Source organism: Saimiri boliviensis, chromosome 8 (genome assembly GCF_048565385.1).
Source record: "Saimiri boliviensis isolate mSaiBol1 chromosome 8, mSaiBol1.pri, whole genome shotgun sequence".
In the NCBI taxonomy this organism is placed as follows: Eukaryota; Metazoa; Chordata; class Mammalia; order Primates; family Cebidae; genus Saimiri; species Saimiri boliviensis.
In genome coordinates, this window is record NC_133456.1 from 16,759,290 (window position 1) to 16,775,479 (window position 16,190).

General features: G+C 38.9%; 1 protein-coding gene across 1 annotated transcript in view; it reads right to left on the minus strand.

Moving 5' to 3' along the window:
- KIF15 (kinesin family member 15) overlaps positions 1 to 16,190 on the minus strand; it is a 73,977-nt gene that overhangs the window by 7,309 nt on the left and 50,478 nt on the right. The window contains exons 24-30 of the mRNA XM_003926232.4: positions 15,832 to 15,918; positions 15,102 to 15,206; positions 14,152 to 14,274; positions 7,033 to 7,179; positions 5,079 to 5,180; positions 4,309 to 4,473; positions 2,599 to 2,708 (exon numbers count right to left, since the gene is read on the minus strand). Of these exons, the coding sequence (XP_003926281.2) occupies positions 2,599 to 2,708; positions 4,309 to 4,473; positions 5,079 to 5,180; positions 7,033 to 7,179; positions 14,152 to 14,274; positions 15,102 to 15,206; positions 15,832 to 15,918 (839 nt within the window). The remainder of the gene's footprint in view (positions 1 to 2,598; positions 2,709 to 4,308; positions 4,474 to 5,078; positions 5,181 to 7,032; positions 7,180 to 14,151; positions 14,275 to 15,101; positions 15,207 to 15,831; positions 15,919 to 16,190) is intronic.

Genomic DNA, 16,190 nt, shown 5'->3' on the forward strand with positions numbered 1-16,190 from the left:
TCACAGAGGATCACTGCAGGAGTTGGTGTTTGTTCACTAGTGGAGACAGCTATGACTGAGTAACTGTCCTGGTGCTGGCAGCTTGTCTGAAATACTGAAGGCTTGAGAAATTCCTGTGATAAGCTCTGTGCAGGAGTGGGGCATGTGGGACCTGCAGGAATTTCTTGTGATAAGGTATATTACAGGCATGTACAGTGAGAGCTTCTTCTTAATGGCCTCACTCCACTTTATTAGGGTTTTGACATAACTGACTCCATTTTGGTACTGGCAATTTCACATGCCTTAGCCACCTTGGTTTGATGGTTGGTTTGGCAACATAGTAGCCTCTGCCACCAGAGGGGCCAGAGTTTCTGCCTCCAAAGTTTCTTCCCTTCATGGGTTCAAAATTGAAGACTGCTTGTTGTAATTACCAAAATTATTGTAGTTCTCACCATCTCCAAAACTGCTTCCATCATTACCAAATCCATTATAGCCAACCCTGCTGCCCCTATATCCACCAATAGGGCTGCCTCCAAAGCTACCATTACCAGTGAAACTTTTCTTTCATGACCCAAGTTGTCACTCCCACCAAAACCACCTCCATGATGACCACCAAAGTTTCCAGAACCACTTTGACCTCTTTGGCTGGATGAAGTACTAACCGTTTCTTTCTTTAACATGGCTTTCCATACTTCACGGTAGTGGCTATGTACTTCATGGTATTTCTGAGAGACAATCTTATCTGCAGAGTCATGGCTGTCCTCAAAGGTTAAAAAAGTAAAGCTCCTGTTTTTGCCGTTGCCTCAATCGGTCATGATTTCAACTGCTCCTATTTTCTCACAACTTCACAATAATCTCTTAGGTGATGTTTCTCAGTGTCTTCTGTGATGCCACCAACAAAGATCTTTTTTACAGTTAACCAGGCACCTGGTCTTGGAACATCCCTCTTTCATTTCACAACTCTTTTATCTGCCTTGTGTGGCCCTGATTTATGGCTGCATCCACCTCCTCCACAGTGGCATCTGTGACAAACCAAAGGCCCTGGAAAGCTTGGTGTTTGGGTCTCTCATTGCCATATAACCCATGAGCTTTCCTCACTGCTCAAAATGGCTCCCTAGACTCTGAGTGTTTGTTTCAAAGCTCAATCATCTGATGAAGAGCTTCTGCAGCTATTCAGGCTATTTAAGAGATTCTGACTTAGACATATTGGCAGTGGGAAGAAAGACTTGAACGATGCTTCCTTAGTGGCATCCATGGGCAAAAGTAGTAAGCTCGCAATGTATCTCTGAAATATGATATTTTTCATTTTCGTTTTACAAATGATCTGGAAATGTTCTATGTTCTATGCTCACAGTAACTCTTGATAAAAGAGTTACTAAGTACAAGGCTTTTCTTTAATAGAATTGGACATGGGAATGGAGCATATGAAAACTAGGTAAGCAGACTGTGGACTACCCGCATCAAAATCACCTACAAGGGGACGGAGTTGCTTATTAAAATGCAGAATTCTGGGCTTCACTCCAGCCCTACTGATTCAGATCTCTGACGCTCACTAAAATTTGAAGAGAATCACTTAAGAACAGATTATAGCATAGCTGCCATTACCATCCTCAAATCTCTACTGCCTCATTTAGGTTTTGAACAGTACATATCAGGGATGTTTCTGGACAGGGCCAGAGAGCTGCAGGAGAGCACATGCTTCTCTGTCAAAAACGTTTTGGCAACAGCATGGACAGCAGTCAGCAGAATTCAGTAAGGGCTTCTATCTTGGAGATCCTACTTTGATTCAATTCTACTTCTTGCATAATTTTACAGGCCACTATCATCTCTAAACTCTCACTCAGAAAGTTACAATAGGCAGAATCATAATTCTACCTTGTGTACTTAATAACTACCTTTCATTGAATGATACCTGCTACCAAGCTCTGTAACTGGCACTTTATACGTGTAATTTTTAATCTTTAGAACACCTTGTGGGAAAATTATCATTTTCCTCATTTTATTGTTACGGAAAGTGAAGTACTAAGAGGGTAAAAAATACATCAAAAATCATATGACTTTTAAGTCAAAGACAAGATAGAACTCTGGATGTGGCTGCCCCAACATTATGCAAATGTACCGGCAAATACAACTACAAAACTGTCTTACCTGAAGCCAAAACACACTCAGAGAGTTGTCTAAACCCAAGCAAATGCTCCTCTATAAAACGCTAAAGATATCCCTCTTGTCCTGCCCAGGAGCTTTCCCTGGATCGTGAGTTACAAGGCAAAGCCAACCAGTTGGGAATTCTCCCTTTCTCTGCAGGCCTTCTTGAACCTTATCGGTATGATTTATTCCTTAAAAAAGATTTTTTTAAATAAAAGTAGTTTGGTTTAAGTATTCCACGTTTTTAGTTCATTTCAATAGCTATAAAACAAATACAACAATGCCAAAAATGCACTGCAGAGCAATGCAAGGTGAAGAGATCAGACCTGATTCAAAATCAACCAAAAGAGCATCTCCTGGATTAGTGAGAAACATTGTACACCTGGGAGATCCGTGAAACCAATTCCAACCTCATTTAACTCCACACAGGCAAGCCAAGGTTTAGCCCACAGAGTTCTCATGGTTCTTTCTCACCTGTTTTCCTTCTGTCTTTTAATATCATCCAGGTGACCTTGCAGGAGCCAGTTTTTCTCTCTTAACTGCTGACTTTCCAGGCGTAGGTTTTCCATTTCACACAACTGCTCCTAATAACATATCAAATCATATATTTTCAAGAAACACATTATAGTAGGCTTCATTTAGCTCCCCAAGACCACCACTGAGACAGGTATTCCTCTTTTAAGCTTCTATGCAGAGACACTGCACTGGGTGCTGCTGCATAAAAAGCAGGCTGTTACAAGCTATTGGAGGCCCAGAATGGTGATTCATGACCACATCCACAGTGTTTCGAACACAGTTTTTTAAAGTCAATATCGCAGAATTCATTAAAATTTAAAATTCCTTTGTGAGTAAAGATGACAAAAATATCTACATTGAAAAACATTCTCAACTATTTGATTCTATTTATTAGGTAGATTCTAATGAAAACAAACAAAAAACTGATGCCACAACTCATCCCTCAAAATACGTAATTGGATCCTAACTTGAAAATCATGAGCATAGCTATCTGGAAGAAATAAATACTTGTCTGCAAGGAATATCCTTTTGGATTTACTTGCCTATTATCTGATTTCTTTTCACCTGACCCAATTTCTTCTAAGTTTCAAGATCATGCCAATCTGGATAACAGCCACATTCCTGAGATAGTATGCTATTTCAGGAGATACTGCCCTAAATAAAAAGATCGTGAATAATCCTCTCCATGAATAACACAACTCAAAACAAGTGCTGTCTTTATATACATCACTTGGTTAAACTGAGCAATTTGTATTCCTAAACAAAACCACCCCACAGAGCAATGCCCTCACAGGATAAATGCCACCTTCTGTGGAGCATCACATCCTCCCTATCCCTATGCACCTACACTCCAACTACCCAGACACTCCTCCACGTGCCCCCACCCCTGAGCCATGTGCACACCCCACTACTCAGACAACATAGCCCCAAGTAACTGGGTAAAAACACTATAAGGAAGCTTAAAGAAATGGCAAAAAAGAATTTATCTTAAATTTATCAGACTAAATTCTAATTTTATAAACATGCCTATGAATCAATAAGAGAAAGCCCAATGATAGAAAAATGGGTAATGGATAGTGTTCAGAAACAGAAAAACAAGATGCTCAATTTTACTCTTAAGAAAAATATAAATTTAAAACTACACTGAGATAACATGCTTTAGCTATTAAATGGATGAAGATCCGAAATTCAGATAGCACCATGAGATGAGGTTTAAGGAAACATGCTCTCACCTTCATTCCTGATGAGAACATACCTGATGCAACCTGTATGATATGACACCACTGTGTAAAAACTAAATGGGGCAGGACAGAATGTTTAGAGATGTGGTTATGCATGCACTGAAAAGCTCTAAATCAAAGGGGCTGCCCTGGGGACCTCTAGGGACAGCAACATAGGTAGATTAGTATCAGGGGTAGAAGGAGTACTTTTCTCTGTCTACCCTTCAGTTCTGTGCCTTTTGAATTTTGAATCCTCAGTAACCATGAGGATGCTGCTTAGTTTAAAAAATTAAATTTGCTGGCTGGGCATGGTGGCGTATACCTATAGTGCCAGATACTGGGTGGCTGAGGCAGGAGGATCACTTGAGCTCAGCCTGGGCAACACAGTGAGACTTGGTCTCTTTAAAAAGAATTAAATTTACTCACGAAAAAAAAAAAATCTAGTTACCTTCATTCTGAGGATTTCAGCATTTTTGACTTCTCTGTCTTCATTTAGCTTTGTTACAAGGTGTTGCAAAGAAGTCTTAGAGGCTCTTCCATCTTCTATCTCTTGTTCTTGTGTTTCCAGGAGTTTTGCCAAATGTGTTTGAAAGTGAGGTGGTGTTTTAGGGCTCTAAAATAAAATCATATCTCATTCAAATATCCAATTAAGTGATATTATAAACATTTCATTTTAAATGTAAACATCAAGCACATAAAAAATATTCCAGCTACAGACGGGCGCAGTGGCTCGTGCCTGTAATCCTAGAACTTTGGGAGGCCAAGGTGGGCAGATTGCCTGAGTTCAGAAGCTGGAGACAAGCCTGAGCAATACAGTGAAACTCCATCTCTACTAAAATATGGAAAAAAAAATTAGACAGGTGTGGCGGTGTGCGCCTTTAGTCCCAGCTACTTCCAAAAGAGTTGCTTGAACCTGGGAAGTGGAGGTTCCAGTGAGCCGAGATCACGTCACTGCACTCCTGCCTGGGTAACAGAGACTTCATCTCAAAAACAAAAAAGCAAACAAAATAAAAAATTCCAGTTATTTAGCTTACTATTCTAATTCTTTTCCAAGTAAATAAAAGACTGGTACTTCTATCAAGTAAAAAGCAGACAGAGGGTATTGGTGAAAATCTTTTTCTTTAAAAACGCAAAGCTATGGTCTTCATAATTTCCAAATTTTCATCATTTATAAAACCGTTCCTTCCCCCTGAAATGCTCTCTTTTTCTGAAAAGTACCTGGGGATCCTCAGCAGCAGAATCCATCACATGTTCTAGTTGCCTCATTTTGAAGTTATATTCATTCTTCTTCTGTTCTACTTCCTCTTTCTTTTGGTTTAGCTGGGGACATTGAACAGATAGAAGGTTACAAGTTAGAGATTAATATGGGTTACATAGTCCAAATAGAAAAGACAAACTTCCCATCACCAATCATCAGGGAAATGCAAATGAAAACCACAGAGATATCACTTCACACCTGATAGGGATGGCTATCATCAAAAAGATGAAAGACAAGTCTTGGTGAGGATGTGGAGAAATGGGAATCTTGTGTACTGTTGGAAAAGTAAATTAGCACAGGCATTATGAAAAATAGTATGGAAGTTCCTCAACAAACTAAAAATAGAACTACTGTATCATCAAGCAATCCCACTCTGGATATATATCCAAAGAAATTAAAATCAGTCTGTTGAAGAGACAGTGGTACTCCCATGTTCTTTGAAGCATTATTCACAATAGCCAAGAATGGGTAAACAAAATATGCTATATATACACACAATGAAATACTACTTAGCCTTAAAAAGGAAGCAAATTCTGTCATTTGTGACAACATGGATGAACCCGGAGGACATTGTTCCAAGTAAAATAAGCTAGCACAGAAAGACAAATACCACACAATCTTTGATTCCACCTATATGTGGAATCAAAAAAGTTGAATCATAGAGGTGGAGACTATCAGAGTCTGGGGGGAGGAAATGAGGGGTGGGAGGAGACATGAATCGTCAATGGGAGATGTTGATCAAAGGGTACAAAGTTTCACTTCGGAGGAATACCTTTTGGAGATCTACTGCAGGGCAAGGTGATTACAGTTATTAGGTTGGTGCAAAAGTAATTGTGATTTCTGCCATTAAAATTAATAGTAAAAACCAAAATTACTTTTACACCAACCGAATAATAATGATGTCATGTATATTTCAAAACTGCTAAAAGGACAGATTTTAAATGTTCACAAAAAAGTATGTGAGATGATGGCTATGTTAGTGAGCTTGATTTAATCATTCCACAATGATTATATATCAAACATCACATTGCACCCTATAAACATACACAATTATTATTTGTCAATTAAAAAAGATGCATCATTGAATGTCACTTATATTAAAAAAGGCTTCCCATGGCATATGGAAACATGCTATATTTACATTATTTTTTCAGAACTTGATTTCAATGATTTGAAAAGTAATAAGATATTATAATAAACTTAAGATTTTTTTTAAAAGTAATTGTGAAATCTAGGGCTAACTTGGTTTCTACTATAACCCAATCATCTCCTTTTCTCTCACAAATTTATTTATACTTTTAAAAATGTTCTAAGTGTCAGAAGTAACAAAAAGGTCATTTGAGAAAAATACAAAATATAAAATGACAACAGCCACCACCAAAAATATGATAAAAGGCATAACCTCACCGCAGGGGTTAGAACTGGCTCCCATGTATCAAGGACCCAAGGTGGGTGGGAGGCAGCAGAGCAAGTCTCAGTCCAGGTAAGAACACTCCATTAACTTCCCCTTTGTACATAGAGAAGTTGGCCAATGCAGGAATGTCACAACAAGCTCAACTGTGGATTCCTCCTGTCCCTCATCCTTTTTTTTTGAGATAGGGTCTCACTCTGTCACCCAGGCTGGAGTGCAGTGGTGCAACCTTGGCTCACTGCAACCTCCACCTCCCGGGTTCAAGCAATTCTCGTGCCTCGGCCTCCCAAGTAGCTGGGATTACAGGCAAGCATCACCACGCCCAGCTAACTTTCATATTTTTAGTAGAGATGGGGTTTCACCATGTTGGCCTGACTGCTCTCGAACTCCTGACTTCAAGTGGTCCACCTGCATCGGCTCCCCAAAGTGCTGGGTTTACAAGAGTGAGCCACTGCACTGGGCCTCCTGTCTTCCATCTTGAATGATACCTATGTGCATCTGACCTTGTGCTGAAGTTCCTGAATCAGGGCCTCCTTCTTGGTCAGTTCTTCCTGGGCAGACTGCAGCAGCACCGAATGTTTTTTTGAGGCTTCTGTGAGCATGTTCAGCTGCTCAGTGGCATGAGCCAGGTCCTCACAGAGCATATCCCTCTGTTAGGAGACAATCATCACAGTTTCTTAATTGTGGTACTCCAATAAGGATTCCCAAATCATTACTATGTACAATTTTAAACAGACTAGGAAAGTTTCATGTAAAAACCAATTTCTTTTGCTTGCATGCTAATCCATTCTAAGACAAAGTAATCAGTTAATATTTAGATGAACAGGTCTAGAGATTAACATTATTACAGTAAATTTATATAGGTATCCCAATTGAGGTCTAACTGTACTTTAGGTTTGAGGTTTAATTGCACTCTCCCCTCACCCCCAGGATCTCAAAGCCAATCTCTCTCTCCTGGGGAGGACTCAAAGATCTCTTGGTTACTTCTTGTCTCACTAATAACTCTAGTGCTTTATATACTGGAAGGTAATTAGCTGTAACGATGGGCCCCCATCAGCCAGTTGGGGAGGGGATGGGCAGTTCATCAGATTGTGATACATTGTCATAGGCCATCAAAGTTTCAGGGAGTAGTTTTGTGGAAAGTGGCACAGAAAATTAGAAGTTCTATAGGTTGCATACATAATTCCTATGTATACATTATATGTAATTCCAACCAAATTATAGCAGATTCTACTTATCCTTCTTTTCCTTTCCAAATGTACATGTATGTATATGGGGTGTATGTTTGTGTGTGTGTGTATATACACAGACATATAAACACACACTTTTAAAAAACTTGACACATCGCATTTTTCCAGGTACTCACTCTTTTCATTGTGTGGGCTCCATTTCATCTTACAGATGCACTACAATTTAATCCATCACTAAATATTTTGGTTGAATTTTTCACTATTATATGTACTTTATTCTTATGTCTAGATTATTTCTTTAAGCTGAATTTTTTAAAGTGCAAACTCAAAGCATACGTAAAAAATGTAAGGCTATATATTACCAGACTGCCTCCCCAAAGGCTGAACGTAAACTCCTCCAGAAGTCTAAGTAATCACCCTTCTCTGCACATCTTCCTCAGGTCTAAAACTTTACCAGTTATAAGATTAGAAGATGGCTCTTCTTTTAATTTGTGAAACTGGCTCAACTGGTCCCTAGAACTGATGTTTATGGTTTCTTTTGAATAAACATAAAAATTGGCCATCCCAGGCTTAAAACATAAGAAAGTTCTATTTGTCTTATCCGAGTTCTTTTCTCAGGGAACCAGGCCTCTCAGATAATATCAAGGAACTGAAACTTACCAGATCATGGCAGTTGGACAAATGAGATGCCAGACTCCTCACCTGTCATGGCTGCCTAACTGACCACCTGTTTCCTGTTAACCGACTCCTTTTCCTTACCCCTCCCGAATTCCTCCTTTCCCACACATGGTTACCTTGCTCTCTTGCTATATAAACTCCCAGTTTTAGTCAGTCAGAGAGATGGATTTGAGAATGATCTTGGCTATGGCACCCACTGAAAGCCTTCTTCCCTGGCAATACTCCTTGACTCAGTGATTGGCTTTCTACGTGGCAAGCAACCGGACCTATACCAAATCCCTGATGTTTCAGGAATATTTGCATTTCTCTGATTCCAAAGAGGTTTTGTGCCACTATATTTCTTCTCTGAGGAGCTACTTATGTCCATTTTCCACCAGCCATGTTTCTATTCTTCTCGTGGTGCTAAAGGCCTCTGTATAAATTGAGGTGGTTACATCCTCTGTCATCAGCTGCAAATGTTTTCCCCCATCTAGTGTTAGAATTTTTGTTTTTAATATTGTATAATCCTCCCATAAGGGTTCTAACCTTAGTATCAAGACATTTTCAAAGCGTCACATAACTCAAGATTTTTTATGTATTTGTATTTTTTTCTCTTCCTTTAAAAAATTTTTTTTATTATATATTTATTTATTTAGACAGAGTCTTGCTCTGTCACCCAGATGGAGTGCAGTGGTGTGATCTCATCTCACTGCAACCTCCACCTCCTGGATTCAAGTGATTCTCATGTCTCAGCCTCCTGAGTAGCTGGGATTACAGGTGTATGCCACCACAACCAGCTAATTTTTGTATTTTTAGTAGAGATGGGATTTTGCCATGTTGGCTAGGTTGGTCTCGAGCTCCAAGCCTCAAGTGATCCACCTGCCTTGGCCTCTCAAAGTGTTGGGATTACAGATGTCAGCCACCATGTCCATCCCTCTTATGTTTTAGAGATGGGGGCTCTCGCAACATTACCCAGGCTGCACTTGAACTACTGAACTCAAGCAATCCTCCCACGTCAGCCTCCTGAGTAGCTGGGACTACAGGCATACATTACCGTGCCTGGCTTTTTTTTTATTTGCTAGTACTTCTTTGATGTCATCATTTGTACAGAACTCTAATCCATGTAAGAATTTGTTTTGGCTTTGATATCTTTTCAAATCGGTCGGACAATTTTCCCATCACATTTATTGACTAAATCTACTTTTTTTTTTTTTTTTTTTTTTACCACTGAGAAATTCTTCCTTTACCATTACAATAAATTCCTTCATATTCATTGCTGTCTATTTGTGGATGTTCAAAATTGTTGCAGTGATCTCTCTATCATCAGTCCAACACTGGATATGGTTACCATTTAGTTTACAAATCTCTCTGCATTCTTGTTTTTCTAAGTTTTGTTGGTAAATCTTATGTATTTTTTTCAAAGGAACTTAAAAATCATCGATTTTTTATATTGGGATTTGAGGCCATGCATTATGGCTCACACCTGTAATCCTAGCACTTTGGGAGGCTGAGCCGGGGAGGATCACTTAAGTTTAGGAGTTTGACACTACTGTGGGCAAGAGAGTGAAACCTCATCTCTACAAAAAATACCAAAATTTAGCCAAGCGTGGTAGTGCACATCTGCAGACCCAGCTACTTGGGACCTAGACCAAACCAACTTAACTCTGCCACTGATTTGACAGGAGGTGGAGCTCAGGCAGTAAAGCCAGTGATGGGGAACGGCTGTAAATACAGATGAAGCTTCGCTCACTTTCCTCCTTCCGTGCAGCCCGGTTCCTAACATGCCACAGGTCGGTACCAGTCTGTGGCCCAGGGCCTCTGGGCCCCTGGCATAAGGTGTAAAGGGGAACTGAGGTAATACTCCAGCCTGGGTGACAGAACAAGACCTTGTCTCAGAGAAAATAAATAAATAAATAAATTGGGATTTGAAGTGGAATTACATAAATTTCTGTTTCTAAAACGACAGGGTCTTCCTGTCCAAGTCTACCTTTAGATCCTTTCAACCAAGTCTCTTTTCACTTCGCTTAGAAAGTTTTATGTTCTTAACAACTGTCAAATACTCTAAGATTTTGATACGCTGTATTACTTCTGTGAAAGAGAATTTTTAAAAACTCCTGTTATGTTTTCCAACGGGTTATTTAATATAATAATATATTATTTTAATTATAACATATTATATATATAATAATCTATAATAAAGTTATTTTTTAAATATTCAATTTCTTTTCATATCTCTTAGGGAAGTTACATCCTTAACAGTTGTTACAAATTTTCCCCTAAAGTTTTGTGAATGGAATTTTTTATTTCCATTATATTGTTAAATGGGTATTAACGGTATAAAATAAATATTATTTTTAAAACTAGTTTATAACTGATTACTAAATTCAATATTCTAATAGATATTCAGAAAATGTTTTGGAGTTTCGAAACTCATGTAGACACTCATGACCATCTGCAAATAACAGTAACTTTCAGTTTTTATAATATTTGTATCCTACTCAGTATTCCCATTTTACTGCATTGGCTAAGTACTCATATTGTTGAAAAACAGTGACAGATGAACAATCTGAATGACAATTCACAAACCATAGCCATAAAACTAAATTTTAACTAATAAAGACTGAAGATAAGTACAAAGGGAATATGAATTAGCTGTTCATGGGTCAATTCTACTTAAATCTAAAATGTAGATTATTAATCTAAAACACGATTATTTAAATCCAAATACAATATTCGTAGTCACATTTTATTTTTAAGAAGAAAAAAAAGAGAAAAATGGGAGAAGAAAGAAAGAGGCTTTAGGTAAACAGGCATGAGCTTTCATTACTTGTCTACTCCCACTCAAATAGCTCGATTTCCCTTTTTACTTTGGCAATAGTCAGTATAAAATTGAATTTTTAGCCCACCATCTTATACTTTGTAGAGGACCTTAGGTTGTGGCTTCTGTGTACTAACTCTCCAATTGGCTTGCTAAAACTATTTCCAGCTAACACATATTGAGGAGTTATAAGGAGCCAGACAGAGTTCTAAGAACTTTCCAGGTATCACCTCAGTTCATCTGTACACCTTATGCCAGGGGGCCCCAGCCCCTGGGCCACAGACTGGTACCGGTCTGTGGCATGTTAGAAACCAGGCTGCATGGAAGGAGGAAAGTGAGCGAAGCTTCATCTGTATTTACAGCCATTCCCCATCACTGGCATTACTGCCTGAGCTCCACCTCCTGTCAAATCAGCAGCAGAGTTAAGATTCTCATAAAACCATGAACTCTATTGCAAACTGTGTGTGCCAGAGATTTCGGTTGGGCACTCCTCATGAAAATCTAATGCCTGATGATCTGTCACTATTTCCCATAGTTGCAGGAAAACAAGCTCAGGGCTCCCACTGATTCTACATTATGGTGAGTTGTATAATTATTTTATTACATATTACAATGTAATAATAATAATAGAAATAAAGTACACAATAAATGTAATGTGCTTGAATCATCCAGAAACCAACAACCCTCACCCTCCTGGTCTATGGAAAAACTGTCTTCCACTAAACTGGCCCCTGATGCCAAAAAGGCTGAGGACCACTGCCTTATGCAATAGGGAGTACTGTTACCTCTACAGACACGGCAAATGAAGCACAGGGAGAGATTTAACTTCCCCAAGGTCACACAGCTAGAATTCTAACTCCGCAGCCTGTGCTTTTAATAACTTGTTACTATTCTACCCTTATTTTCCTTTTATTCTACTGTGTGTGTGTGTGTGTGTGTGTGTGTGTGTGTGTGTGTATGTGTGTTTGAGACAGAGTCTAGCTCTGTCACCCAGGCTGGAGTGCAGAGGCACAATCTTGGCTCACTGCAACCTCTGCCTCCTGAGTTCAAGCCATTCTCTTGCCTCAGCCTCCTGAGTAGCTGGGATTACAGGCATGCACCACCACACCCAGCTAATTTTTGCGTTTTTAGTAGGGATGGGTTTCACCATGTTGGTCAGGCTGGTGTGGGACTCCTGATCTCAGGTGATCCACCCACCTTGGCCACCCGAAGTGCTGGGATTACAAGCATGAGCCACTGCGCAAGGCCTATTTTAATCTTATATCTTATTTGTGTTAGCAGCTTCAAATCCTTTCTGTGATGTAGCTAGGAATTACTGGGAATAGCCATCTTGGATATCCAACCCCACAGGTCCTTAAAACTCAAAACTGGTGTGTATAAAATACATCTCATTAACTTTCCACGGGCCTCTACTCTTTCCATCTGTAATGTGCTCAGAACCACCTTCAGTCCTCCAGGCTAGAAACCTTGGTGCCCACTCTGACTGCTTCCTCCCTTCATGGTACACATCCAACTAGACACCAACAATGAAACACTTCCCAACTCTATCTACCTCAACCCCTATCCCCACTAGCATTTCTTGGCTCGGATCTCATGACCTTCTGCCTGGATTCAATGTCTATGCAGTTTTGATTTCCTAAAAGATACAGCTGATATTCCTCAAGATGCTTCACTTCACAGGCTGTCTGCCTCCACTTCACTGCTGGCACCTCGTGTTGGCCACCCTGACTGCTTGCTGTGCTTGGGACACTCCATACATGTTCACACTGCTAAACTTCCATCTCTGGCAAAGTCTTGTACAAATACTCTCTCTTCTGAGGAGGTCTTTGGAATTTCCCTAGGCAGAATTACTCCCCTCCCTCCCTTTTCTGTGCCCCCAGGTTATTACATCATATTACACATATTTCTTAAGCTAGAACACATGCTTTGATGTAAGTAACAGTGTTTTTCAATCATCTTTCCATTGCCAAATGCCAGGCTGGATACAGGTTGTATGTAGATGGACTCAATATTTGTGGAATTTGTTTCATGGGTAGCATAGCTTAGCCCAAACCCCTTTATTTCTAAAGCAAATGCAGAACAGTTTATATAACAGGTTATCATCTGTGTGGAAAAAAAAGACTAAAAGTACATAGGACTGCTTAAAAGTTACACAAGAAACTGGTAACGTGGGGGTAGCTGAGGAACAGGAAGGGCTAGGAGGAAGTCTATATTGCTCCTGGTTTAATAATTTTAAAAATGATAAGTTTACATCATCAACAACAAAAAAACTTCCTTTAACTGTAGGTTACAAATTAACCTGTACTGCTTTATTTTTAAAAAGATAAATTTACATCAACAAAAACAAAAATAAAACTACCTTAGCTAAAATGCAAAAGACAACCCTGAAATCAGCCCGTTTAAACAGCCCTTTTCTGCTGTCTGCTACTACCACTGCATCCAATTAAATGTGGTTTCCACTGTGCTCCCCTTAAAGGGGTCAGTTATAGGAAGTTATGGTGTCAGCACAAATAATGGGAAACAGATCAACTAGATAAAATAAAACAATTGTGGTGAAATTATTATACATGACTACTTGTATTATTATACACTATACAATAAGACATTAGTATAGTGTATTATTATATGCTATACAATAAGACAATAAGACACTATACAATAAGACAGTAAGACTCCTCTCCTCCTTAGAGGAGACAGTGTTTGTGTAAGACTGCCAGAACGGGAAGCTTGGCAGTGTGAACGTGTGTGGAGTGTCTCAGGCACAGCAAGCAGTCAAGGTGGCAGCATGAGGTGCAGGCAGACTCAGCCTGTGTAGTGAAGCGTCTTGAGAAACATCAGCTGTACAATAATTATTCCTTTTAAAATCCTGTATTTATTCATCAGTAACTTCCACTCACAAATACACATATTGACAAGTAATAAGGCAAATAAAGAAGCTGTGATTCATGAATACCTACCTCTATGTCCTCAGAAAGTATTCTCAGCCTAAGGGTTTCTTTCAGATCCAGAATATCCACTTCCTGCCTCTTGATTAACATTTTGCTCTCTTCTCTGTCAACCAAAGCAGAGTTGTATTTGCACTGGAGAAAACAAAGGCATAAGACCTGTTTTATTACCTGTTTATTTCTAGATTCAAATAACAAGAATGAGTCTGGGTTCGAAAGTGATGACAAGATTAACACAAGATAATTCAATAAATACTTGCTGACTGAAGGAATGGAAGAATAAATGTACGAATGGTGAAGAGAAATGGAAAAGTCCTCTAAGTATCAGTGAAAAAAAATCAGGTTTTGTCATCTGGATCAGGAGACTGCTTTCAGAAATAAACATGGAGAGGGGCAAACTCCCTGTAGAGCAGAGGAGTGAGGAGGAGTGTCAAAAGCCTTTGCTTTGACCCAGAGGAGAAAAGCATCAACAACGAACTCAGATATATGCTGACAAAATAAGTAGTTAACTTCAGGAAATGATATTAAGTCCTTTATTGGGAAACAAACTCATTTTCTAAATAATTAACGTCTCTGAACTTCACTACAACGTGTTAGTTTTTTCTCAAAGCCACTAAAAAACACCACATTTGCCTTAACTATCACAGTCAACAACCAGTCTGGTTCTTATCCAGTTTATACCAGCAATTCCCAGATGGTGCACAGAGAACACTGTTACACTCAGTGGAACCTGAGAAACACGGCAGCCTACACGGTCTCCTGGAGATGCATACTGCATACTTTCATAATAATGACTCTGCAAGGCCTGCAAATACACAGACCTGGTGAGCTTTATTTAACTAGAATTCCCAAACTTATTTGACCACAGAATCTTTTTTCTGGTGGAGCATCTGTTAATCTGTTGAAAAGCCTATGAAGTGTCTCATGCTCAAATTTAACATCTTGTTGGTGACCAAACTTACATTTATGTCCTTCAGTTCTTGTTTCAGGGTGTCGATAGTTTCTGTTTTCTCACAGATGGATGTTCTTAGCTCCTGGATCTGGTTCATGAGGTCAGTTACAACTTCCTGATGAGGACAGAAACAGTATTTTCATACCCAATGACATTAAGAAGAAGAATACTTTTAAATGGTAAATCACTTATCTTTCCTAATGGCAATATGAGAAGTCAATTTTAGTTTAGTAAAATATCATATGTTGCATTAGTATCAATTTATATTTTAATGGCTTTACAATATTTCATTTAACCATTTGCTTTGGTTTTATGAATGTATATGAGCTAGACATAGAAGAATTTTATGTCTAATTTTAAACTTGGACATATATACTATTTTTATTATTCTAGTTAAAGTCAACACTAGGGATTTGAAAATTTGTATCATGGGACTTAAATTCAAGAAGAAAGGATCACATTAATAACAGCATCCTAGTTAAAAGGGTAGGATGTGCTTTAGAAACACTGCCATTCAAAGTGACAGTAATTTGTACCTGAAGTTACATGGAAAATTAACTTAAGTGGAAGACCTCATTCTCTAGCAACCTTGGAAGACAAACAAGGCCTAACTGCATACAGAAATATTCATACTAGCTATTGGTCACCCTGGAGGTGCAAGAAGAGGCAGGAGAACAAAATGTTGAACTAGCCATTTGTAAGAAAATGCACAGAGGGACATAGCTTCAAACTCTACCAACCTTATCAGAATCTCTAGACTTTTCCAGGGAACTGATTACTTTTTCAGTAGCAAGCAAGCTCTCTTCTAGTTTCTGTACTTTTGCCATCTATGGTGAAAAAGAAATATTTTTAGAAGAATAATTAAATCACAAAGTTAATCACATACACATAAATAAGTTGAAAATAGCATTTCGTATTGTAGAGTCTACACTAGGAGTAATACCCGAAAATGATAAATCAGGTTGAAAGACAGTGATTTTGTGCTGTCTACCCGGAGACTACCAACAAATTATTATTGTAACACTCTGGGAGTTAGAAAAACAAGAGTTGAAAAATAACAGGTTGGGGGCAGTGGCTCATGCCTATGATCCCAGCACTT